At 41.5% G+C, this 27286-nt stretch overlaps 1 protein-coding gene across 6 annotated transcripts in view; it reads left to right on the forward strand.

Annotated features, from left to right (window-relative positions):
* The window catches only part of PLPPR1 (phospholipid phosphatase related 1), a 125528-nt gene extending 98791 nt beyond the window's left edge, over positions 1–26737 (forward strand). For all 6 annotated transcript variants that reach the window (XM_071580412.1, XM_071580411.1, XM_071580413.1 and 3 more), the window contains exons 4-8: positions 5793–5925; positions 14624–14874; positions 21350–21526; positions 23569–23700; positions 25247–26737. In XM_071580412.1, the coding sequence (XP_071436513.1) occupies positions 5793–5925; positions 14624–14874; positions 21350–21526; positions 23569–23700; positions 25247–25279 (726 nt within the window). In that variant the 3' untranslated portion in view covers positions 25280–26737. The remainder of the gene's footprint in view (positions 1–5792; positions 5926–14623; positions 14875–21349; positions 21527–23568; positions 23701–25246) is intronic.
* The last annotated feature ends 549 nt before the right edge of the window (positions 26738–27286 follow it).

Consider the following 27286-nt stretch of genomic DNA (forward strand, 5'->3'; position numbering starts at 1 on the left):
AATTGAATGCAGATTGAACCAATTAAGTTTGTGTCCCTGGAAGATTATGGGTGAGCTGGCATTGCAGTGTACAACTGAAGGTACTGCTTCATTTGCCTGTGTAGTTCTGTAAAATATGGCATTAATTCCTGGGCACTAGAGAAGATGTGGTGAGAGGGTGATGACAACAACAAGGGAGTGTCTGAGGAAGCTCTCAGCTGTCCTTTCATCAATAATAGTGATGTTACCAGGGACAAGCTATGTCTGCCGGGTAGGCTTGGGTCAGGGCCCTGTCTGTGGATCACAGCAGGAATACTGTATCCTGGAGAGGGTGTTGAGGCAGACCTTAGCCACCCCTTGCCTTTTGAAGTGCCTTTTCTCAATACAAATCTTGCTAAGAGTTCACCACCTGGATTTAACCAGTTGGTCTCATCTTCACAATATCAATATTGGGTCCTGCAAGTGACAGGTGGGATGGCAGATCAGTATTCCCCAAGACCTAAGGCTAAATCTGTGGAAGATCTGAGGAGTTCAGGAACTCAGCAGTAAATGAAATTCAGTATGAGCCATGTTCTTAAATGGGGACTGTGGAGAAGAGGAAGACAGACTGTTCAGATCGTGAGGGGCAATCCTGCAGTGGACACAGCTGCAAAAAAGAAACTGATTAAAACTGGGAACATTTTTAAATTAGACTAGGCAAACACTGCAGGAGAGGCTGTAGGTTCTCTGTCCTTGAAGACATTTGTAATGTGACCACTGCTGGCTGGGGTTGTACTGGCCTTGCTTTGAGAGGCTTTGGACTGAGGGGCCTCTTACCAGCTAAAAACCTTTGCAATTCTATGCCTTCTCTGTGGCTTGTGAAAATCTTCAGCCATTTAACTAAAGACAAATGAATGGAGACATGAGCTCCCTCCCAGGTAGAGCCAGAAGAACATCTCTCTCCCAACTGCAGCTGTGCTGATGCAGACTTTGGAGACACTGCAATGCAAAAAGGCAGAACAGCTTTTGGCCCAGCACAGGCCAGTGCTTGATGAAACACTCACTGGAGCACTTTGCAAAGGTCACCTTTTGGTAAAGAGGCCTGTTTTCCCAGGGAAAGTGTGTGGAATCATACTATAACTGGCTGATTGGGGTTGAGAGCCCCACAACTCTCATCTTGCTGCTATTCTCTTCTTTTGATTGCTCTGCACGTACCTTGTCTCACAGCCAGTGCCTTCCTCAGATCCGGTCCTCCCCTTGGCTGCTGTTTGTATGCTGCAGACTAGATTAATTTGGTTCTTTCTATTTGTGACATTAAAAATGCAGCCACACACATCCTTGCAGAGGATTCAGGAAATGTCACACACGTTGCTGAAACCTGCCCAGAACTGAGAGTGATGATGTCCCAAGACCTAAGTTCAGTTTTGTTTGCTGCAGAGATTTTTACGTGTTACAGAATGTCCCTGGGTGGGATTTCAGTGTAGTAAGTGGTAACAACAAGGACTAACTTTGCCACAAGGATGCTCTTAAAGTAGATAAGCTGAAGGCTTAAAAAACTTGCAGAAAGCAGATTAATGTTAACTACATGCATTAAAAAGACATTCTGTCTGCACTTCATGTAATTCTCCTTTATATGGGAACTCTGTTGTCTTGCTGTGGTGGGAAAAGACATAAGTTGGACTTCTTCCTGGAAAACAGCAGAAGGATGTAACTTCCACAGGGAGAAAGACCTCAAGCAGTCCCATGCTGTGGGCATAGTTGTGCATCCTTCATCCTCCTCCACATTCCTCCTTCTTTAGCTGTGTGGAATTCCAGCTGAAATGAAAACTCCACGGCAACCATCACACAACCCCAGTGTTTGCTGAAAGTGTGAAAAAATTACAAAACTAGTGTTTTCCTGTTTGTCATCCCTGAGTGAGTGAGGGAATGAGTGAATGGGAGGCAGGAGGGTGTGAGCCGCATCCTCTGCCAGCAGCCAGGTGGGACTGCAAGGAGGCAGTCAATCTGTAGTGAGTTTTAAAAGGGAGCAGAATAATGCGGAGACTGGGACAGTGTGACTGGAGCACAGGAGAAACTGGATTGTGGCACTGTACATGCACAGAAGGTTAGAGAAACATGACTAAGGAGAGAGATTTTGACTCCTGGAGGAGAATTAAGCCAAACCACAGCAGGGGAGGTCTCAGCTTTGCTAGTGGATTTAAATTGAGGTACAATGCCATGTCCTGAATGAGAAAAAAACAGAAGGAAAAAAGGGTCAAAGCTGCATTCCTGGCTGTCAGCACAATCAATAATTACTCTTTTAAGTTGAATATAGCTCTTCAAGTCTGCCCTCCACCCTTATCCCACTGCAGAATTCCTGCAGGAGCTGCTCCAGGGTGTCCTTCATCTGCAGCCTCCACTTAGCTGTAACCCAAACACATTCCTGGATAGTTTATCTTAGTTTATCCTCACAGAAATAGCCCTTTTTGATGTTTACTTTGATTTTTTTTAGAATCCTTTTGTGCAAATGATCATTGGTAAGCTTATTAGAATTTGTGTCCCTTTAAAAGCAATAGTTCTGTTGATTAAATTGATAATTCACTTAGCAAACTGTTGGTAACCTGTACTGAAGTGCAGGGAGTATCAGGTGGTAAAGTTGTGCTGAGAACTTGATAGGGGAAGATGAGACATTTCACTGTCTGAAAATGTCACTTCTTAAGTTGAAGGACTATCATGGACAAAAGGCTTTTGAGGAGGAAAATGAGGCAAATAATTTTATCATCTGCTGGCTTAGGAGGAGAAAGGAAATAAGTAAAGCATCTGCTGCAGAGATCTTTGAGACCTGAATGTTGAGGAGCAATTATTTGGCGACACTGCTGATAATGCGAGTAAGGCAGGGAAAATGGAAGATGTTTCCTCAGTGAAATTAGCAGAGGAAAAATGGCTGCTGGGTAGGTATTTCTAATTCATGCTGGGGCTTTGGGGTGTCATTGCAGTATTTTTACCTGCTAGTAATGTGAAAGGGAATGTGAGCAAGAGTGTCCAAGCAATACATCCTCAGTGTAGATGAGCTGCTACTGCCTTCAGCAAAGAACAAAAACACATCTGGGGCACTGCCTTTGCTTCCCTATTACCTACATCATGCCAGACTACAGATCACCTGTGCTGTCTATCCCCAACCTCCACTGCAATTTTCCTGCAATTTCTACTGTCTAATTAAACCAGTATGATACAGAAATTCATTTACCTTGCATTGTTTTCCTGAGCGGAAATAAAAGCAGTTTGCTTGCTGTTTTTTTTTTTTCTGCCCATATCTATCTATATTTAGATTTCAGATTTAGAGCTGAATTGTAACCACTCCTAGAGTGCTGATTCTGTTTTGGCAGAAGCTAAGGTACTTAATAGTGCTGGTGATTGATTCTGGGAGGCCAGCTGGATAACTTGGCTGGATGTAGACCCCACTCATGCAGAATCATCAGGGTTTAAATCATGAGAGTCAGGGGAGTTACCTGACTTCAGGAACCTGGAGAAAAAAAATACGAGTTCTTTGAGGAGCTATTCAGACCACATTCAACTGCACACAGGTAGATTAGCTATCAGAATCAGGTGTCCAGTTCTCCCCTGAATTTTTAGGAACAGCAAGAATCACTTTCTAGAGCTCATATTAAACAGACAAGGAAACAAAATCTGGAAATTCCACCAACTAAGTGTCAGAGATGACACCACAAGAATAGACCAGTTATGTTTAATTACCTTGTTTCACCACACAAATTATTTCCATACATCTAAACTCTTTATTAAACCAAAGACAGTATTCACTTAAAAAAACACATTTTGATTTGTTACGGTATAAGAAATGTGGGATAACTCTGCTTAAATCAGCAGAATGGAACTGAACAGATTTATAGCCTGGCAAAATTTACTCCTAAATATAAGTGGAACTAATCTATCCTCATGGGAGTTGCTAGGAGCATGCCAGACAGCTAGATTTATAGAAACAAAGATGGGTATTGAAGCAGGTGAATAATCCTTTAACTTCTAGTGCAAAGGAACTTTAAAAATGGATGTATTACTACAGGAGGACTATTAGTGTATTTTATATCTAAGTTTCTCTTATTTGAAAAGTTCAGGGGTTTTTATAGAATAGTAACCCTTATCTTCACAGAGTAGAAATTCCTCAGGGTATGAATTGTCTCTCAATTTGTATATACAGCCCTGGGCAGACGGAGACCCAAAGCATTAACTCAAACTTCTGAACATTATCGTAATTCAAATAATAAACATTTTAAAAGAGAGTGTCACTTTTAAACTGCTTTGGTGCAGATGGTCTTTTTCTTAATTCCCAGCCCCATCGTTAGTGAGCTGAGCTTATTGAACTGCTTGCCAATTCTGTTAAGAGCAGATGGACTGAAACAGGATAAAGGCAATATTTCAGTGCAGCTCCCATGCACTGGCTCCCCCCACAGATGCCATTATCGACATGCATTTTACAGCTCCACATCTCTCACCATCAGCAGTCAGATTTACAAAGAGGTTGAGCATACTTGGCTTGAATGTCAATAATCAATAAGGATGCTCATCTGGCTTAATAAGGATAAATTGCTGCCCTTGAAACAACGTAACCATTCCAGCAGTCAAAGTGAACTAAGGTGACTTCCTTGACAGTTATACTAACCCTGGGTGTCTGTGTCAGAGTGTGTGTGTGTGTGTGCTGATGTATGTAGGTTGTTCTGTAGTTCTGTTTCCTGCCACTGTGGACTTCTGTGTGTGCCCTATAATAATGTATTAAATTATTTTGAGTGCTCCCCTTTAAAAGCTCATTTCTGCCAATTTAGGCAGACTTTTTTTTTAAGACTTTAATAACAAACTTTGTCTTTCTAAAAACCTCCCAGTTTTCCCTTCTAAAGCCTGTTGACAGAGCATGGTAGCTGATATTTTCTGAAGTTCCTACTGTGTGTCAATCATCATTGCCTCTAAAACCTGTAAATTCTGTCCAGCTTCAGTGAGGGCGATAGGCCCCAGTGTGACAGAAGTAAATCAATTTTAAGTGCTTAAGAAGTAGTGATCCCATTCCTATGGGAAGCAGCTATTATTTTCAAAGAATGCATGAATGTTCTGATCATACAAAAACATGTAATACATAAGCATGGCTAAGATCATGATCAGTGGTTCCCTGGAGACTTAATTTTTGATATTTTGATAAATAAATAATGCAGGACATTTAGTCAAATCTTCTTCTTTATCATAGTGTGTTAATACCAACAGTCCTTGGTTATGACCAACAATTCTTGTCTGTTATTACCAACAATCCTTGTTTTGGCTTCACAGCCATTCAGCTCCTTATCCTCTGGGAACTGAGAGCTCCAAAGGATCTCACTTTGTTGTTTATAGTGCCACAAGATAGATGGCTTTAGTCATAGTAATGTTACATCCTGTTCACAATTTGAGTTGGTATCTTTCCTTGAAGGTTCAACAACAAAAATATTATTCCACCTGGGTTGTTTTTCAGGCAAGAAAAATAAGTTTCCAAGGCTGACTGTTAAAAAACAGGTGCTCATTAGACAGCACTAGTTCCTGGGAACAGGCAGTGTTTCTGATAAGCTCAGGAGGGGCTTAGTTCATCAAGGCTGAGGCGTTTCTCAGATCAGCTTCTCTGGACCTCTACACCACTGAGCACAAGAATGACCCTTGTCTTGTTTAGGAGCTGGGTCTGTGTCAGTTCACCTTGAGTGATGTGCAATGTCCCAAAGCCAGATTGCTGTGTAGCACTTTCTGTGGACTGGAATGAGTGACCCATATTTTAGTGTTTTGATCATGTAATTTTTAACCTTCTGTTTCTTTCCCCTTCCTGGCAGATTTTTATTGGTGAAATATCCATGTATTTCATAAAGTCAACCCGAGAAACCCTAATTATTCAAGAGAAAACTATTTTGACTGGAGAATGCTGTTACCTGAACCCACTGCTTCGAAGAATAATACGTTTTATAGGTAAGCATCCTGAGCACTGCAGACTTGGTACCTGCTTGCACCAAAACAGAACAAAACACCTCATAAATACATAAATACATAATAAGTACATCACAAAATTAATTAAGCTGTGAAATCTTTGCAGGCATCTTCCACCTTAGAGGGATAGTCCCCTCGGGATTTCCAAGGTAACGTTCAAAATTTGCCATATCATGCTATCTGGAGCTGGTTTGTATCGTATTCTGCTGAGCTTAATGCTTTTTCTAGACCCTCAGAGAGAGGTTATATCAATCAGATCCTTATATGAATAATTCCATCATTGCTAGTCTGTGTAAGCTACCCATTTTACTTACAAATGGTCCCCACCAGCTCATCTATTTGGCATTTTTCTTTTCAGCTCTAATTTTAACATCCATAGCTCTGCCACATAATGTTCTGCTGAGCGCAGTGCAAAAAAGCCCAGAGCTTTCAAAACAATGTTATTATTTTCATTGTATTTGCTTCTTTTTAGAGCTTTCATGAAGTTAATTGCTGAGAAATTAAGTTCTGTCACTAAACCATTTGAAGGTTGCTTTATATGGTGCTTGAAAACAGCTTTACCTTCTTCATAACGTTGATCAGCAGTCCCAAGTTCATGCATGGGGTTGACAGTCTTACTCTGTGTTAGGGTTTCCATCAGCAGCAAATACATGCTGCAAAGGAGGAAGAGTCATAGTTTTCTTTCTCGCTCTCCTCCCTCAGTGCCTCCTGCTTTATGCATGGAAGGTTGGGAGGGAAATGTCCCTTCTGTCAGCATTGGGGTGGAAGCAAACCAGCTGTGCAAACCACACAGCCCAGACTGTGTGCTGCTGATGGAAACAAAGACACAGGAATGCAGTTCAAAGTAAAATACCCTTGACCATCACATAACCTCTAGGATATACTGATGGACAGTAAACTGCCATTAAGAGAGGAACAGGGTACCAGAGTCCACTGGGCCACTCAGGGCTGTTTGCCTTTTCCAGCACATTTGGCATGTTGCGCAGTTCCAATAAAACACTCTTGCCTGTAGGGTCAGCATTAAAAGTGCTTAGATCATGGAGGCTAAGCACTTACTCAGTATGTTTTCTTATAGTTAGCTTTATTCTTAAACATTCATACTATTGTTTCTCTTCTGTGAAAGAGAAAAGGGGTATCAATGACACAGTGGACTTTGAGAGTTGTAGGATAGGAACTGTGATAGAGAAATCAGTCTTGGCCTTGCAGCTATGTTTGTTTTCCTGAGTAAAAATGAAGTTAATACTATTAGAAGTGGCTTAGTCTTTGTCCTATCTTAAACTACATTGACTGCTTGTTTTCTTCTGAAACTTTCCCTTTGCAGTGAAATGAGACAAGCTGCTTTTGTTGAAAAGTGGATGAAATCATTTATGAAAAGAGCTGAAAATAACTGCATATTTGTCATTTTGCGTTTCACCTGCATTTTGAAAACATAACATGGACTGAGCACCTGTACCCTGTGCTGGATGATCCAGGGAAGCTTAGGTCCATACAGCTGCTAAGTCCAAAAAGAGGCTTCCCAGGTTCTTGGCTCTCAGAGATGACCAAGTTGCTTATACATGGATTTATCTCTGTGTGTTGTCTTGCTAAACATGAGGGCCAAAAGAGTAGGTTGTCCAAGATACCCTTTGAACAGTGTGGCTTGTTGGAAAGAAATTTAGTTTTGGTACAAATTGATTGAAATCCATCCATATCTGGTGATTTCTTTTGCCCCGATGTTTGAACAAGTCTTAATGAGCACCTGCAAAAAGAATCAGTTTAACTCCTTGAAATAATTGCTTTATAAGGTATTGCAGTTGATATTACTCAAAAGGATGAGAAAAATACTTCAATATGTGTAGGTGCTCATGTGTCAGGAAAAAAGAACAGTGCTGTCTGACCCTGCAAGGCACGTCATGGACAACTTTTGAGTGTTGCTTTTCCCAAATGTTAGAAAGGCAAAGAGACTTTTTCTCCCTCCATAGCTTTGTAACTGGAGTTGCTCGGAAGAGATGGGGTTTCAAGAACAGTAGCCTAAATTTGCTTTCCACAAAACAAGCAGAAAGTTATAGATACTTCACTGAACATTCATTTAGATCTTGTAAGAAAAGCGAAGCAAGAAGGGAAACTCTAAACTGTCTTTTAGTCCTGTGAAAGGCAAGGGCCCTTGTCCTATCTCTCCTTGGTTGCTAGACTTGAGCTTTTCTTCTCTTGTTTTTTCTTCCTGTGTACAGAATTAAGCACTTTTTAACAGATTGATAGTGAAGCAAAACAAAAACTCTGAAACTCCTCTGGAATATTGGCAAAGCCCCATGTTTCTTTTATGTGTTTTTTGCTCCTATCTTGCTTCCTATGCTCTCCGGCGATTCTCTCCTTATTTTCCTCAAGGTCTCAGAAGATGTCTAACAGCCTCTCCTCCTATGTTTAGAAGGGACCTTGAGTGCTGAGCTTTGTGTTAAATCCCTCCCTAGTTCTTTTGTTCACATGAAGCAGAACCACAATTTCTTCTTGCTTCCTGGCCCAGACATGATTTCTGCATGTTGGTAGACTTTTGCTTTTGTAGCAAAGGGCTGCCTTTCACCTTGCTGCAGTGTTTGTCAGGTCCTGTACTGCAGCCTAGATTGGTGAAGCCTGCTGTGTTCCCTGTATTTATAAAATCAGTTTCTTTATCAGTGAAAAAAAGCTGGCTTAGCTTGGGAACATCAGACTTTGATGTATATTGCAATTTTTTCCATCTTCCTCTTTTTCTTTCACAGCTGCTTCCACCAACATTTTTTTAAAGATTTTCAGGTCAAACAAATGGTGTGCAATTGCTTTGGAGGATTTTTTCCTAAGACATTGTGCTGCACTGCTTTTTTTTAGTCACATCATTTCTCCTCCCTCCTCTCCCCACCCTTGTTGACAGTTTTATTGTCAATTCTGCTGCCAAAACTCACTGTTCATGTGTGGAACCTTTTTGAAACTAGGGGGTAAGAGTGGCTGTTTCTTGGGCCTCTGCCTCTCCTCCCTGTCTCCCATCTTGAACATACACAGCCTTTTGTATTTTTATTCTTGTAATTTTCCATTCAGTACTTTGTTAACAACATGCCATCCTGCATTTGCTTCCATTTTCTACTTCATGGTTTGTATTGCAAACAGAGGTTACAAAATAATACAGCATCATTTAGGGAAAGGTTTCAGTCAAGGTTTTAGTCTGTTTATGTACAGCTGCTATCATATGCCCAGGATCATGGATTCAGAGCTCCCTGACACAATGTAGCAGGGTGAGTACAGTGTGTATTTTGTTGCATGTCATTGTATGAGGTTTGTAATCCACATGATTAAGTTGCCTACCTGCAAAGGCCTGATAATATTCAAGTAGCCTCTCTCTGGCTCAGATATGCAGAAATGCAACATGCTTCTTCAGTTTGTGACCAGTGGCTTTTACTTTGAATGCACATAATTTGCAGTTAACAAATGGCACAGATCAGCTTCTGTTGACAACTTAATCTAAAGCATGGTGACACCTCACAGTGGGCAGCTAAATAATGAAATTAGGGCTTTATTTCAGCAAATTAAGGCTTTAGTTCAGCAAATAAAGGTTTACAAGATTTATACACACATTGAGTTTATTGTATTAGGATAGATATACCCCAGAGCTCTGGTGTGGATTCTCTGAGCAGCTGAAGGACACAGCTAGCCTGACCTTATCCTTCTGTCTGCCTAAGATCTGAAGTTCACCGTGAAACAATGCATGATCTGTTATTTGGCTGCCTTTCTGCAGTACTCAGGCTGCATTTGGGTTTATTGCCCCTAACCTAAACTCCTCAGCAGCTTGGGACTACTGGAATTCTCCTTTCTTGTCACTGAAGAACATCCACAAAGAGAAACAGGTCACTGTGCTGGCGACAAATCAACCCTTCCTGTTCTCTTTTATGCCAGGCTCTGAGTTGGCAGTTGTCTAGATGAAAACTGGTAGTTGTGAAAGCAGTGAGGAAGGAAGATATCCTGTGTGTATGTTGGGAGGAGTCTTGAGGCTCCAGAGTTCTCTTGCACTGAGAACTGAATTTCTTTTGGCATGTTCAAACCATGTGTCTGCCTTTCTATGTCTGGAGGGAACAGTGTCCAGGCAGGACCCTCACAGGTGAAGGAGGCAGACCCATGAGGCAGTAGATGCTTGGAACTCTGTGGTATCTTCACTAGGAGATCAAAGCCAGTCCCATAATCAGGTTATGAGTGCTCAGAAGTTTGATGTTGAGCCTGTTCCTGACACCATGGCAATGGGACAATAAATTCCCCTGCAACCCCCATCTCTCCAGTGTTAAAATGGATTAATGATACAGGTCTCTTTTAAAAACACTCTTTAAAATATAATGATGAGGGTGCTTTAGCAGAGGCTGACTCATAGGACTATAAATGTAAGGCTTTAGTGGATGCACATGGTTCTTAGATCAAATGTTCAGAGGTGGACTGAGAATTAACATTCCTGTAGAGCCCTGAGTCCTTCCAAGGACATTCTCCACTGAAACTCTGATCTTTAAAAACCATAGGGGTGAAAATGGAGTTAGGTGAGTATGAGTGTGCATGTGTAATATGTGTATTTTCTGAGCAACTTAGGTTGAGAGTGACAAACTCAGATAGTTGACTGGGCACTGGGTGAGAGAGGAGTGCCTAAATAAACATCCCTGGTAGAAAACGTGATGCTACATGACCAAAGAGCCCAGCTTCTCCTGAGCCCTTCATGCATTGTTTCTTTTGTCACTTCACTTCTTCTTTCTCATTTCCATGCACTGGCTTCTTACTTGTCTCTTCCCTATGTCTTTTCAGCTGCTCTTCTACATCTCCCAAGAGGTTTTTTTATTAATTTTTTGTATTGTGGTGGTGGTGAGTTTTTTTCTAAATCAGTAGCATTTTAAATGTGTCTAGTAGCAGAGTTTCCATGGAGTCAGCAAGCAGCTGCAGTGACTAATGTTAAGTAATTCAGGGTGGAAGAAGAGAGCTTGAGCATGAATTGCAAGGGTTGTACTGGGGTTACACTGTGTGAGAAGAGCTGGATTCTTCTTCAGGGCAGATGCCTCTGTTGGCAAAAGCAGTAGAGTTGGAGGTGGCAACACTGATGAACAGCCACACAAGGAGCTTGACAGGAGATAGAACATGAGAGTAGCACTTGAGAGCCCAGAAATCATGGGTTCGTGGTGAACAGTCATTTAGGGGGATGTATAAGTAGAGAAATTAAAAATGAAGCATTCAAAACTGAAGCTGCCAAATACTTAGATTCTTCTGCCAAGGCAAATGTTAGTTCAGGTGAGATGGAGCTGGAAAGTTAAGCTTCATGTTGTCTGTCCTCGGCATTTCTGAAACAGGATTTTCCTTGTTTGTCCTTTTTTGTGTTTACACAGGTAATTTGTCTTAAGATTTTTGTCACCAGAGGAAAAGATACTTTCAAATCTGATCCTCAGTTCCTTCTTGTTGGACTCTATCCTACCCTCTGTCTCTGGCCTAAACTAGTATCTCTCCTAGTTACATCCAGTTTGTATGTATGTATGGCCAAACTTTGCGAACGAAGATTTGGGAAGGGCTGTCCCCACGTGGGTGTGCCCTTCCAGCCTGCGCAGTGGATTTCAGGCGTGCGCAGAACTGGCCCCACCGTTTAAGTCCTGAGGTTCATCTGTCACGGCCAAGCGAGCTTGGACGGTGCCAGGGAAGTCCTCAGGACTAGAACCTACAGCACCCGGCATTTCCCAGGTCTCCCATCCAAGTACTAATCCGGGGCTGACCCTGCTTAGCTTCCGAGATCTGACGGGATCAGATGTCAGGGAGGCATTTAACTGCCCCGTACATTCAGTTTACTGTTTTGTCTTACATCTTCCTCCTTCTGGTTGCTCCTGAGACACACAAACACAGCTGAGAGTCAGGAAAGTGACATAAAGCCAGGAAGCCTTTCCAGACTTAGCTTCTGCACCTTCTTTAAGGTCACTTTTTGCAGCCAGACTTTGTGACACATATGGCTGAGGGGAGAGAGTGGCTTTATGTAAATGCAATTAACCTCCATCCTTTCTGCTAGTAAGCAGCTGGAGGTCTGCTTCCCATGTGGCTTGCACTGTTCCCAGGTTTTGTCAGCATATGCTAAGTTTTGCCCTGAAGTTCATTCCCAGGTTTTCTGGCCCGGATTGAGCACAGTGAGATAAATCACTTGCTCTTGATCAGGATGACACCACCTCCCATTACACCTGAGTGTCAGAATCTGGAAGAGGTACATGTTCTCCTATTCTCTGTCTCTGGCATTTTATCAAGGACTTCAGCTGAATGAAGGGCTGGCTCCCTTTCCTGTGAAGCTTTTCAGCAGCAATTTGTCTGCCTCTAAAAACCTGGCACTTACGTCACTGGGTTTCTATGCTCTGGACAGTTAGCTTAGCTGCTGCAGGTCATTGAACAAATCCATTGAACAGATGGATTCCTGAGGTACAAAAACCATCAGGGGACTGTCCACCACTACCCAGGCTCACTGGTTACAGCCTTTAAATCAGTTACAGCCAATCCTACCTCCAGACGCATCTCCAGAGACGACATGGTGTGTAATCACCCTGCAAGGGTGACATTCCTGCCAGCTGAATTCACTCCTGGCCAAGGTTGTGATTTCCATAAAGCTCAGCTTTAGCAGACCTGTGAGAGAGTTGCAGTAATCAATACTCAAGTCAGAACCTGGTAAGGGTTTCAGCAGTGGCTTGCTCTGCTGTTCCATGGACTGCCACAGCAGCTGAGTCTGGGCCAGCACCTCCTGTGCTACCGAATATTGACAGAATGCAGGTGTTGAAACTGCTTTTTTTTAATGGAGGTAAACACTGGACCACCTTTGTACCTGTGCACTGCCTGGGGATTGAAATAATGTTGTGAAGCCCATGGGCTTTTTCTGAAAAACCTCATTTCTTGGTTTGTACTTGCTTGATAAATACCGTGGGCCAGACTGCCTGGCACTTAAATTTATGCTTACTATTATAAAAGGCTGTGTAATAATCCTCTCTGCATTCCCTCTAATTTGCACAGCACATCAGAAAGATGCCATTTAAGGCAGTCTGTGCCAAAAAAACACTCAACTTTTTGACAAAGAGCTGTATATAAAACAAGATTCATCTCTGCCATAACTTCAGCTGTTGCACGAAGTTGGAAAGATAGCCTACTGCCTTTTTTCTTTGAACTTGCTTGTGCATTGACTAATGTACATGAGAAGTTCCTGTCAGCTGTGGAAAACTATGGATTTAAAATAATAGCATAGGGATAAAGGATATAAAGGAGCAGTGTCAGTGCTCTCTGCTTTTAAGCACAGACACTTAGCAGGATAAACAGGAGGAAAACTTTCACACCATTAAAAAGACAGGGACCAGAGGAAGGCAGACTCTTTCTTTGACCAACACTGGCTTTTTAAATCCATGCTCACACATCAGTTCATTAATAGTAAATAAAAATACACTCACATAAAGGATAATAATGAACTCAGCCCCCAGCATCATCTTCACTGTGGTAATGCGCCTTCCTAACCTTGGGGAAGGATGGTGAGGATGAACAGCTCCATGGTCCTGCAGCACCCCCAGGCTGCTGCCCAAGGGCAGGGCTCTTCCCATCACCCTGGAGGGGATCTGTGTTACAGTGACATCACACCATCTCTCTGAGTGACTGGCACAGGCAAGCCCCACTCGTACAACAAACCCATTTTAGACACAGTTTTTTATTTTATATTTCTGTATGTACACACTGTATTATGTTGCTGCCTCCCTGTGATATTTTTTGTGTCTCAGGCAACAGCTGCCTTATTTTCTTTTTTTTCAGTCAGTATGGATAAGCAGTGAAGGTGTAACAGCCTTGGTGGTGCCAGCTTTTAAGATTTTATCACAGCTCTCTCAGAGGTTTTCCCTGGAGCTACAGCCATTGGTCATACTTAAATACACAGCTATCTCAGCTAATTTATGACTTACTTGCTTTTGCTTATAGGGCTACAGGAAGGACAAAGAAAAAAATGTATGACCCTCAATATTCCCATACCAGAAGCAACTACTACTTATTTGTTCCAAGTTTTTGTGACACTTTAATTAACTTTAGTGATAAGAAGGGGGAAAGAAGGGCTGATTTAATCTTTCAGAGCATTTGGGTTTGGTATTTCTGCAAACATGCTGTTCTTTTCCTTTGGTATGTAGGCAGTATTTGCATGTAAAAGATCCTTGTATATGTTTATAGAAGCTGTAGCAGGTATTGATAACACTCACAGGGAGTCAGTGGAGGGTGTGACAACTGCAATATTGCCCAAAGGGTACTCCACAGCCCTGGAAATGTTCATGTGTTCTAGTGAATAGATCATGCTATAGGGTTTGTGGTTATGTGCTCCTGGTGACATGAGCTGAACTGCAACTGTCTGGAAGTGTCTTCCAGAGCCAAGAAATGGGTTGCTTCCAAAAGGACATGCCAAATATTGCTAGATCAGAATCTGTATTTTTCAACATCAAGACAATGAGTAGTCAAATATCAAAAAGTACTTGATAGTAGATAGTTATGTTAGGTAAGTGCACTATTGTGTCTCATTCAGCACTGCACTGCTCTTTCAGGTTCAGAGATCCCATTTTTTGTCACAGATCTGTATGAATACATGATAGAACTCCCATTATGTCTCTCCTTCTCAGGTACCATATTTTTTAAACCTGTCTGAATAATCACTGTTTTCAACCTTTCCTCACAGGAGTGTTTGCATTTGGACTTTTTGCCACTGACATCTTTGTAAATGCCGGCCAGGTTGTGACTGGGAACTTGGCTCCCTACTTCCTGACTGTGTGTAAGCCCAACTACACTGGAAATGACTGTCGGACCCACCACCAGTTCATTAACAATGGCAACATCTGCACTGGGGATGTGGAGGTGATTGAAAAGGCAAGGAGATCCTTTCCATCCAAACATGCTGCTCTGAGCATCTACTCAGCTTTATATGCCACGGTGGGTGCCAGTGATGATGTCTGACTTGCATGAGAAGTTTCTGTGTGTGCATCTAGATGGGGACATTTTTATCACAATGGATTTTTGGAGAAAACAGAGTTTGTTTTGGGGACAGATTTCTTTATTTGTAGGGGAAAATCCCTTTCTACTCTGTGTTTTACTAATCCCAGTATAAGTAAATTAAATGCTTATTGCTTTTTGAGGCACTGCATGTTCTGGAGGTATAAGGTCCTCAGCTTGTCTTTACTGCTGATTTTCTCATTCAAGCCCTTCTTCTCCCTGCCCTTGTCTCAGCGGCCTTGAAATGAAGTTCATCCTTAAACAAGCTTCTGGACTGCAACTTTTGTTCACATGCCTGTTGAACATCTAAAATCTAAATTGTGCCACTTCAATGGGAAGCTGAACTTAGGCTGAATTTTGCACCCCTTGTTTATGACTTGAATTCCCCGTACAAAGAAGGTTCTAATGAAAGTCAATGCCACAATTTTGCTGTTACCACAGAGAAATGCACCCCATTTGACATATTGACAAAGTGACATTTCTGTACTGTCAGGAAGGAAATTTGTCTGTCTTGAAAAGTCTAATGAAACAGATCAACTGCTTCTTTGTGTTCTCTGGTTAAAGTTTCTGTAATCCTTGAAAACTGATCCAAGATTCTTACTAACAAAGCAGAAAATCTTGGTGGTTTTGCCATTAAGATCCAAGGGCTTAACCTGGTTCTGATCTCAAAATGGCTTAACCCAAATCTTTTTTTCCCCAATATCCTGACTCAGAGTTGTGGCAGAGTCTGTCTGTAGCTCATCAGTATTTAATAAAAGTGTTAAACAGGATATTTACTGAATTTTACTCTGTGCTCTTGGTAGCAGATGAATAAAACACCACATTATTGCTATAAGGTGGAGAGTCCTGCCTTCAATATCCATGAGTTTGCACTGAATGTTTTGTGAATGATGATGGAGATATAAACTACAGCCCCTTTGGTCATGATTTGTTGGGAGCTGTTTGGAAAGTCTGTAACATTTTGTGCAATTCAGAGCTGTATGCAGCCATGTGTGAAATACAGTTCACAATAAATTCAACATGGTTGGAGCAGCTGTTGGCATGACAGTAACTCAGGTGGAAGATCCAGCTTCAGGCTTGGTCCTGGTTCTGTCCTTAGCTAATTACACCTTTCATGGACTTCCTTGTACATATTCCCTTGTTTCCTAGGAAGGCATGTCTTCTACAAACAGGCTGACTTCTACAACTGAAGGGGAAGGCTGTTTTTCCTTCCCAAGCCTAAACCCCAAGTAGTTCAATGTTTCTGAGCTCTAGTCTTCCAAGGATCTAACTTCTCATCCTATAGGAAGATACTAAGGGGAGCCAGGACATGAAGCTATTTCTGAACCACAAGGTCATCAAAGTCTGCCCTTAGGGAATTTCAGCCTACAGTCCCGTTTCAGCCCAGTTCTCTGCCTGAAGTCACCCTCTAGCACTAATGGTGTTACCACTTGTCTTTTCTCTACCTGTCAGCTTGGAATAACATGAGCATTACACAAGAAATGCATTGCTTGGACCTGACTTTGCTTAATAACTGCTGTGCACAATTTTTTGACAAGTCTCTTGCTGATTCTAATATACATAATAATGTAGGCTGCTGAACATAAAACACAGGGCACTTGCTTAGTAATAGCTGTATTTTGCATAAAGCTGAAGATTTGAGCCATGGTGCAAGGAAAATAAAACAGGTTGAACATGAGAAGGCAGAAGAATGGAATCAGCAGACATTGTCTTTCGTTGTATAAATGTCTGTTGAGATCTGGGAGGCTCCTGCCATGACTAAACCTCAAGTACCCTGTGCAGATGTGTTGGTACTCTTTTGTTTCTTACTCTGCTACTTAAAGCATTCCCACTGTGATTAGTTTGACTTTGTGGGGTTTTAGTATGGGTTTGTTAGGGTTTTTTGTAAATAATCTGGGATTTATATTTGATCAACAAAGTGGGGTTTTTTTGTCACCTGTTAAAGAAGCTGAGGAGAACCCAGAGGATCACTTGTGCAGGCACAGATGCATCTCATATGCCTAAAGTAGAGGAAAGAGAAAATGCCTGACAGCCCTGGGTTCCATACTTGCAAAAAAAATTAGAATGACATCTGATGAAACTTTATCAGTCTCCCAGATTTATCTAAGAAGAGATGGCAGCCACTGTACATTGTCTATGCTGCTCTGCATTTAGAAATACCTGATTATAGGTTCCTTTTCCAAGGGAAAATGATAGGCTAGAAAAAGAGAGTCCTGGTTCCAGCATGAATCCAGCTGATGGGATGTCAGTCCTGGTTTCAGTGTCAATCTATCTGCACTGGTCTGGCACATGAGGTGCCCAGGCCCTGGGACACTATCTGGGCTTGGTGGGATACCTTTTTATGGACAAGTTTCTCCATCCTGATTACAGGTTTCTCATTTTTTAATTATCATACAGTCTGTTCATTTAGGTCTTTGTGGGCCAGAGAACTTTGGGGGTCTTTTGTGGCCTCAACCCCATACTGTAGTCCATGCCTACTCCTGCCACTTATTCCTGTGCTTGTGCTGTACTTGTGGTTCTTTCCCATGGAAAAATGCTGCTCTATGTCTGCCTGGCCCCTTTCCTCCAGCCAAATCATGGAATCTTTCTCACAGCATGTTAACACCAACAGTCCTTGGTTATTATCAACAACTCCTGTCTGTTATTACGAGCGTCCTTGGTTGGCTTCACCGCCATCCAGCTATCAGTGTTTGCAACATGGGTTGTTATTCGGGCGAGAAAAATAAGTTTCCAAGGCCGCTTGTTAAAACACGGGTGCTCATCAGACGTGCAAGAACAAGTGCACGAGTTCTTGGGAACAGACAGTGTTTCTGATAAGCTTGAGAGGGTTTAGTCCAGCTGCTGTTTGTCAAGGCAGAGGCCTGAGGGGCATTTCTCAGAGAGGGGCTTGTGGGGTCAAAGCTGTGCCACCACAATCCATTCCATTCCATGACTAAAGTCATCTTCTCTGGGCCTCTACACCTGGACATGAAACTCTGAACATTTGGGAAATGCTGACTAGCAGAGAATAATGCAGCAAATACCTTCAGCAACCCAGGCCAACTCAAAGCCTCAGCACTTCAAGCAGCTGCACTGAGTGTGCAAAGTTGTCAAAGGCCCAGCTTCTCTCTTATTGTGGGAATCTCTGTGGTAAAAGACCATAAACTTTTTACAGAATTTTCCAGTATTGGTATGAAATTTGGAAGTTTCTAAGGAAAATAAACTGTCACAAATCTTCACACTTCCTGCTGAGAGGACAGGACAGACTTTTTCCACTCTGCCTTCTTTGTTATAGATAAAATATATATTCTAACTATAGGCAGATATTTGCATATACAAATAAATATATACATGCTTATTTTAAACTTCTAAACACAAAAGCCTCTTTAATTGTGTTTTTCTCTGTCTGAAAAAGATGGAAAATGAATCTCATGGATTGGATGCTACTACCACACATGGCTAAATACACTACTTGAGTGTACTGATAAGAGCACAGCAAAGAAGTTGAATAGATAATTTCTATAGTTAAATATATGTAGTTTATTTTTTTGTTTTCTTTATATTTTCTTCTTGTCTTTTTATTTTCACTTCTTTACTCCTCTCTGGTTTTAACATTTAGAGTTTTGTAAATAAATTTACTTTGCAAATAGCATTGTGGGAAATTTTCAAAAACACTTGCTGTGTGAAGGAAATCAAATGTGACTTTGATTGAGATTTTGGTCTCTTGCACAGTTTTGAAACGGTGCTCTAAACGTGGGTAAACACACTGTGAGAATCCTAAAATTATCTTGGCTGCAGGGACCCGAGCAATAAAGATCAAGCTGCACTGATTGGGAAGTCTGACTGGAATGGAGAAGTTCTCCCAGTTATTTCTGAGCTCAGTGTGTGCCTTAGGGATGAACTTAAGCCTACCCTCTGGGAAAAGAGTTTGTCTTGTTTAAAACTTTCCTCATGAGGGTTTGACAGATTTCCTTGGGCAATCTGTTCACACAGTTAATTACTCTCATTGCTAAAAGTGTTCTCTTTACTACAAGTTTATGTTTTATTGCTGAGACATGTGAAACTTCAATTACAGATACTTCCCATCTGTGACAAAGGTCCAAACCCAAAGATCCAGCTTCATCTCTACCTATACAGAAAGAAGCACATGAGGGTTGTTCTCTGTATCTGGGGTTCACAGCTGGCACAGCAGTACTGCATTTTTGCTTTAAAGAGGTGATGGGTTTTCCTTGGGATGCTGTAAACTGCAGTAGTGTTTCAGTGGGGACCGGAAAAACAAGCCGACTCCTTGTTGCTCAGTTGACTGGACTTCTGCTGGAAGTGCACAGGGTGAAAGGATGGGTGGTAATTATTCACACAGTGGCAACGATTTTTTTTCCCCTATTGTTTCCGAAGAACCTGTATGTGAGGTTTGGGGATAGATGCTGCTCAGCCTGCCAGCCAAGGCTGGGGGAAGGTTGCCACCTAGCGCTCATTCTCAGCTGTCCTTCCAAGGCATGTGCTTGCCCTTAGGTGTGGAAAACAAAGCAAGCAGGAAACTCCAGTAGTTCAGTCTCATTCCCGGTGTTATTACACAGCATACTGTTTATAAATCAAACTCCCCTTCAAACCATGTGCTTAACAGCACATTTAAGGGCAGAAGATCTCCCCCAGGCAGAGGTGTGCCAAATTCAGCTCTTAAAAGTCTAGTACTGCAGCTTTTTGGCAGGTGAAAATACCATTTTGACCCAGAGGGAGTCATATCTGCCTTCCTCTGCTCAGTTTTCCTGGCCTGGCCCGTTCCCTTCCAAAAGGTGGTTTCTGCAGCCCTTCCCTTCTGCTAAAGTTATGTATTGCCATGGGTTTAGGGCTAATATTTTTAACAGCAGACAGTGAGGGGAACCCAGATATAGGCCCAGTCTGAGAGAAGGGGAAAGAAATACAGGCAGGGAGGAAGTTCTGGCCAGGTGGGAGTTGGTCTCTTCTCCCAGGCACTCAGCAATAGGACAAGGGGACACAGGCTCAAGCTCTGCCAGGGAAAATTTAAGGTGGAGGTCAGAAAAAAATTCTTTCCAGAGAGAGTGCTCAGGCATTGGAATGGGCTGCCCAGAGAGGGGGTGGATTCCCCATCCCTGGAGGTTTTAAAACTGAGATTGGACGTGGCACTGAGTGCCATGATCTGGTAAAGGGACTGGAGTTGGACCAAGGGTTGGACTTGATGATCTCGAAGGTCTTTTCTAACCCAGTCGATTCCATGATTCTAAAGTACACACAAACCAGCAGAATACAGGAATATATGAAAGGCAATGAACAGAGTGATCTTGAGAATGGATATAAGTTCTTTTTCTGACCCCAAAACTATGTGCCAGACCATGGTGACCTCTGCATATCTGGCTCACCCAGAAAGGCACAGGCATTAAAATACAGCAAACTAATTGCTCATGTTTGCCAAGTAGATCATTGAGTGTGAAACAAGCTATGCTGGTAGCTGCATTTGGAAGCACCAAGTGAAGCCAGCCAGTTATCAGATTAGGAAACTTGAGCGTGACACAGTTTAGGAAGCATTTTTCCAATGTACCTTCATGATTCTTCTTCATGTATGGAGAGCAGTGTGTCATCTGGAGACATCTTGGGTAAATGTCTTTGATGTATTTACTTTTATTACCAAAGCTTTGGAAATCATGCAGGCTTCCATCCTTGTTTGCTGAAAAGGATTTTGTTGAATTGTTTTGCCATCAGGCTTGGTTTCCTTGCTCTTTGCTGTTTTGTGGCTATGGAATTAATGACTGTGACCCACATGGTTTTACTCTCTTGTCAAAATATATTCAGAAAAAATAAACAAACTGCGAGAACCATATGGGGTTAATTAAAAAGTATTCAGAGAACAATGAAACTTCATGTTCTGGAATCATGTTTTCAAAATCAACTTTGTTTTGAAAAAAACCTCTCTTAAATTGTGTGTTTCCTTTCATAGTGCAGAGAAAATATCTGGAATGGATTCTCTCAATGTTCTGTTTCTTAAACAACACTGCTTCAGAAGCTGGGGTGGCTAGTTCATGCAGATGCCAGGCACTCACATCTTCTGCACATTACAGTTTCTGTAGGGCTATAGACATAAATTCCTGACTCCCTTTGCAGACATTTAGTTATGTGCATTCAGAGTGCCACTGCATGAGCCAGTACTTGCACAAACTGAGCCCGTGCATACAAGCTCAGAAGTCCAGTATGTAAATGCAGTGGGACATCTGATATCCTGAAACACCATATAACAGTATCTGATTTGTACTCTTAAAAGTGTTCTCTGAATTACCTGAAACCTCTTCCTCCATTTCCCAGTGCTTTTTTTAATGGATCATGGGTTTTATCACATCCTTGCTGATTTAGAATTTGTCTGAGTGGGAGGGGAACATTTCTGGCAAGAGCCACTTTTTTACTTTTGGTTTGCCCTTCCTTTCAGATGTACATCACAAGCACAATTAAAACAAAGAGCAGCAGGCTAGCCAAGCCTGTGCTGTGTCTGGGTACCTTGTGTGCTGCCTTCCTCACCGGGCTGAATCGAGTTTCTGAGTATCGGAACCACTGTTCGGACGTGATCGCAGGCTTCATCCTGGGCAGTGCTGTAGCCTTGTTTCTGGTAAGTCCAGCAGCCCTTTTGCATTCCTTTTAAAAATACCAGTGTGTTAGCAAAAAAAAAAAAAAGAAAAAGAAAAAAAACAAACTAAAAATTGCTGGTTTTGCCTGAAAGATCTACTTCTAGTCCCATCTAATTAAATGTATAGTCAGAGAAAATCCTAATAGGAACTCAGATTGATACTAACTGATAAGGCTAATATGGTGATGTTTGTACATCTTATATCTATTTCAATTCTAAATATTTCAGTTCTTTGAATTCCTGTATGTGTTCCTACTTGACCTGTTCTGAAAAATGCTGTAAAGATAGTGTAGTTTTCAGTCAAAAGGAGGGCATGTGTGTCTTATATCTGGCAAAATGTGGTCCTGATTCTCCATTTTGTTTTGGACAGTAGAAGAAGTGCAATAGAAAGGCAGATCAGAATAAACTAGCTGGGAGACACAACTGCTTCCCTTTGCAGCATTTAGAGTTGAGCTGAAATTGTTTACCCCCTCATAGGATAATCAAATGTATTAAAATATATCGAAGGCTTTCCCACAGAATCTAGGAACAGCATCTTTCTGGAGTTGGAGTGTCCCTGACTCTCCTGTGGGCTGTGTCGTTTTAAGTGGGGTTTTTTGGTGAGAGATCTCTTGCTGAGGATTTACTCACACAGCAAGCAGTCCAGGTCACTCTCACTATCTCCAAGAAATGTGTCTGGTTCCATTTAATCAAAATATGCGTCAAAACTATAGACTGCACAGCAACAGACATTTTATCCCTGTAATCATAAGGGATTAGGTTTCAAAGATGCCTTAAATATTGACTGTCCTGTCACTGATTTTTTTCCTATTCTGTACTTAAAAAAGCAACAACAAACCTTCCATGTCATATATTTCCATGTTCCTTTTAAACAAAAAGGCATCTACAACCTCTGGCCTGAATCTCCTTGGCTTTAATGTAAATAATTTGTCTGGTTCCCAGTGGGAAGGGCAGTTTAAATCTCACCCGTGCAATATAAGAGTCAGTTGCCCCAGTGTTCCTGAAGTCAGAAGGAGTGGGGCTAAATGATGTCATCCAGATGGGAGGGAGATTCAGCCATCACTGCTTGGAAGTGACAAAGTGAGAGTCTGAAGGGAGTGTTGGGCCAGTGAAGTGCATCATTCAGGTAGTTCATGGTTCTGGGATGATAAAGCATATATGGGAGTCTCTGCTGTGTAAGATGTAGAATGTGGGACTGGTTCATCACCTCAGATTAACCCACTTACCAAGGTGTCATGGGTTTAGCCAGGTGGGCCTAAACTTAGGTTTTAAAGTTCAGCTAGGCCTAGGATTGTCAGCAGATTTGAGCTGGGCTGAGCTAGCTAACAGCTGACTTCTTCCAGCCAATAATATTGTATTCCATACCATACTACATCATCTCAAAGGGTGTAAAATCCAGTGTGTGGGAGTGGCTTAGTTAGTTCCATCATGGCTGCACTAAGAGGAGGACATCTAACAGCTCTACTATGCTAGGCCCTGCTCCTGTTCCTGTGCTTGCATTTTGTTTGCATTCAGGGAAGCAGAGATATTTTGTTGTTATACTTTCTTGCTGAGTGTCTTTTGGAGTGCTTATGAATTTAGAGTAATGGGCTTTGTATTAATTGGGGAGTGGGAAGTTATTCCTTGTTATATATGCATAACTTGTGTAAGTGTGTGTTATATTGTAGTTCTCTCTTAGTTTTCTCTCCTCTGTATAAATACATGTAGTTAGTTTCAGCATAAACCTGCTTTGAGGGTTTTCTTTCCTCTCTCCCTCCTCTCTTCCCTTGGCTGGTGGGGGGGAGGAACCCTTTTCACCCTGTCCTGGACAGCTGGCGTTTTGCCAGCTCAACCCAGGACACACGGCACTCGACCATGTCAGTAAACACATTGTAGCCCAAGGCTGGAGACAGATGACGCCTTGAACCAAAATCCAGGTTAAATTGTTTTCAGAAACTGGCAGTTCCGACCCCAGTGGTAACTCCTCTGAGTTTTTCCTGGGTAAAGAACACACTAAACTCACTTTTTTTTTCTGCATTACACAGGGGATATGTGTTGTCCATAATTTTAAGGGCACTCATGGAACTCCTTCTAAACCGAAGCCTGAAGACCCACGGGGAATGCCACTAATGGCTTTTCCAAGAGTGGAAAGTCCTCTGGAGACACTGAGTGCACAGGTACTGTAAATCCTCTCACTCATACCCATCACTAAGCACTTTGTTACAGCAGAGTGAAAATCTAGTTGTATACCTTAACACACATTTCTAAAATTAAGCCCATTGAACAAAGTGAATCTGCATTAGAGCAGAGTTTGTTTTAGGGAATTTATTTCTGAAACTACTAAATACTGTAGATCTTCTGCCCCTGTGCACATCCACCCCTAAAGAAGAAGGATTTCACTTTCTCCATATGGCTTGTGATAAAAACCTTCATCTTAGAACAGAAAACTGAGAGAAAACAAAAATAATTCTGCCTAATTACAGTCCAGAATAGTTTTGGGATGTCTGAAAGATTTAATCTTTCCTGAGGATGAACTATGCTGTCCAGAAAATTATTACGGAGATTAGGGTTTTTAATCCTTATTACTGTTCAGTATCTTCTAAAATAAGAAATCTTACACTGTTTTCTATCCCTAACACATCAGAAGAGAAGTTAATATCATTCTTTCAAGTTTCTGTTAAAATTACTGACTTCAAATGGCTTTTGTTGGCATAACTGAATCATATCCAGCTCTTTAAAAACAGACAAGCAAATGCCACCTGCCAAAAAGGTTCTGGGAAAGAGGAGAAACTGTAGCTTATCAGTTATTTGAAATACCCTGGTGTAATTTTTTTGTTCTTTAAATTGTACTTTCCTTATTAGATGGCCTGTCATTCTTCTGCATCTGGTGTGTGGCAAGATCAATAGCAACTCCTGCTAAACTCTATGCCAAATAAATTGAAGAGGAATTAAAAAAAATGGAAAAGACACTTTTCTAATGCCTGGAAATATTTTGCTTAACTTAAAAGTCAGTTTTGATTGGGCAAAGATATACTGGAAGACTTTCCACTGAATCTGCAGAACCGTGTGCATTAAATGTTCTCTTGGTGGGTTTGCAGTCCAGAAACTAAGCATTTCTTATATATCTGCCTTGTCTCATGTGTGACAAAAGGGTTGAGCAGCTGAAAATACAGACTCTATTTATAGTTGTTGAACTGGGAAGTGCAGGTAGTGACTAGACCTTAACTGTTGATATCCACTATAAATCAGCAAGATAATTTTCAGGGTATCAGTCTCTAAATGACCATTCGTCTACAATGCAGGAATAGCTTGGGAAAAATGTGACTCTATCCCGAAGATGTTATAAACAGGTCTCTGGGAGCAGATGCTCCTTACCCTTTCTTCAGATACAGGAGGTGCATCCTCCTTCTCTGTGCAGATTTCTACATCCATTCCCAATCTCGTTTTGCCTTGCACCCACACAAGCCCTGTGGAGACAGCATGATCCAAGGATGATGTAGTACTGCCACTTAAGTCCTGGACATTGGCTCCCAAGAAGGTTAAATCCTCACTGTTTCCACCTAAGAGGACTTCTCTTCTGCACTGATCTGCTCATTTTAAAGCCCTGCATTAGCTGGGCAACAGGTTTAATTAGTGAAGGGTTTTCTCATTCATTTTTCACACTGGGGTATGTGAAAGCCAAACTGTTTACAAATTTTCACGTTTGCCTTTTCTTCTTTGCAGAACCACTCTGCCTCTATGACTGAAGTGACCTGAGATGGGAGATCAGCAGCCGAAGCTATTTTTTACTACCCTCCAGTACAATAGTCCAAGACACACAGTTACTAAATGTCTAACTGTGATGACCAGTATTATGTTATGTCTAGTTAGAGGCTAATGTTTTGTACTTTTTTTGTATGAGGAAGTGATGTAGCTTGCCCTGATTTTTTTGTCAGCTTTAATATTATTACGCCAGACTTTAAAAGCAAAGCGGAAAAAGAACAAAAAACCCTTTTCTTGTTTAAAGTGTGCACTGAGGAACTACATCTATGGAATTGTTGATGTTGTTATGTGATATTTGTACACCTTTTTTTTCTTTTCAGTTTTGAATTTATATATCTTGAAAAAAAAAATCACTTTTACCTTTTCTTACTGTAAGAAGTGCTTCTACCACTGGCTCATATTCTGATCTAAGGTCAGCACAGATCTGAAGTAATTGCGTATATTTAATTCGTATTAAAATAATGGTGATCAGGAATCTAACCTGAATGATACTGCCAACAAGAAGCAAAACCCCCTCCTTGATTCAGTGAGCTACTTAAGTGTTCCCTAGGGATTCAGTTTAGCCAACCCAGTTTCCAGACTACTTGGCACACTTGAAGCATGTCCTTAACCACTTCACTGAATCAAAGCCTGATTGTTCTGGTGTGGGTGACTGTGCTGGTTATTGAAGAATAATTAAAACAACATCCTTGGTCTGCAGTGTAGACAGACTGGATGTGAAAATTTATAGTAGTAGCTGATAGCATGTGAGCTGACTATATCATCTCCCTGACCTCCATTCCTCCCCGAGGCCCAGCCGAAGCTCCCGGTGAAACCTGGCTTCAGGAATTGACTATGGGGATATACAGCCACCACTGTGGAGCTGAGGCTGCGCTTTTAGTGTTTCATCACTTCATCATAGATTCGTGGGGTAACTAGTGACACTGGTGCAAAGGAAGAGTGACACCACTTCTTCAGCAAGGCAGCATTCCCTGGCATTCCAACCGGCCCCCTAAAGTGCATTTTTCCCTGAGGGGCTTTGGCAAGTCAAAAAAAAAAAAAAGGAAATTAAAAGCTGACAGTCTCTAGTAGCAGCCTGTGTTTTTGTAAATTCTGCCATACAGAATTTATATCAGAACTGCTATTTTAAAATTTAACAACTTTGTCTAAGGATTTTAAAGACATTTCAGTATGGGATGGGGGTGGGAGGGGAATAACATTAAAAAAAAGCCCATTTACAATGGCTAGAACTGGGGCAAAGGCTTCATTACATGATTTTTCACTATTTCTAGGATTTTCCTGCATCTCATTCTTCTAGCATGGTAGTAACTGCTGTGTGTCTCCTTTAAAGAATGGAACCTCTGTCTGTACTTTTACTGGAATGTTTACCTCACATTTCCATGTTGGCTCTTCTTGGCTTTTTTTTGTATATTTTTTCCAAAACAGAAGCAAAAAAAAATTATCAAAAAAGCAGATATGTAGCCTGGTCTCTGTCATTTGCCTGGGACACAAAGAAGAACTGGGATGTCTGTGTTTGGTCATGGAGTGTTTCTTCCAGGTTGGTATTTTCTTCTGACTCAACCAGTTTAGGAATATAAGGATCAGACTTGAGCCATGCAGGCTTTCTGTGACCATGAGGAGCCTTTGGTAAGTGTTTTGAGTCCCTCACTGCAATTTTTTGATCAAAATTCCAGAGGGAAAAATCTTTCTGAACCTTTCTGGTAAAAAATATCCTCCCAATTAGGCTTCACACTTTCTCCTGATCTTCTCTACTGCTGTGGTCTAAAAACCCACAAAGATTCATGGGCAGGGGTTTTGCTTATTTATTTATTTATAATTTAATTCAGTAGAAGTTCAGGTTCTTTTGAAAGTCCAAGGATTAAAAAGTGATTAATCCCCTAGAAGGCTTACCCCTTCCACACCACAGCCATTCTGTGCAAGACTTTGTTCTCATTTTGGATTTTTGTTACAAGTTTTGCACTTCAAACATCCATGTCTGTTCCCCTTTCCTGGTACTTCACT

This window comes from Pithys albifrons, chromosome Z (genome assembly GCF_047495875.1).
Source record: "Pithys albifrons albifrons isolate INPA30051 chromosome Z, PitAlb_v1, whole genome shotgun sequence".
In the NCBI taxonomy this organism is placed as follows: Eukaryota; Metazoa; Chordata; class Aves; order Passeriformes; family Thamnophilidae; genus Pithys; species Pithys albifrons.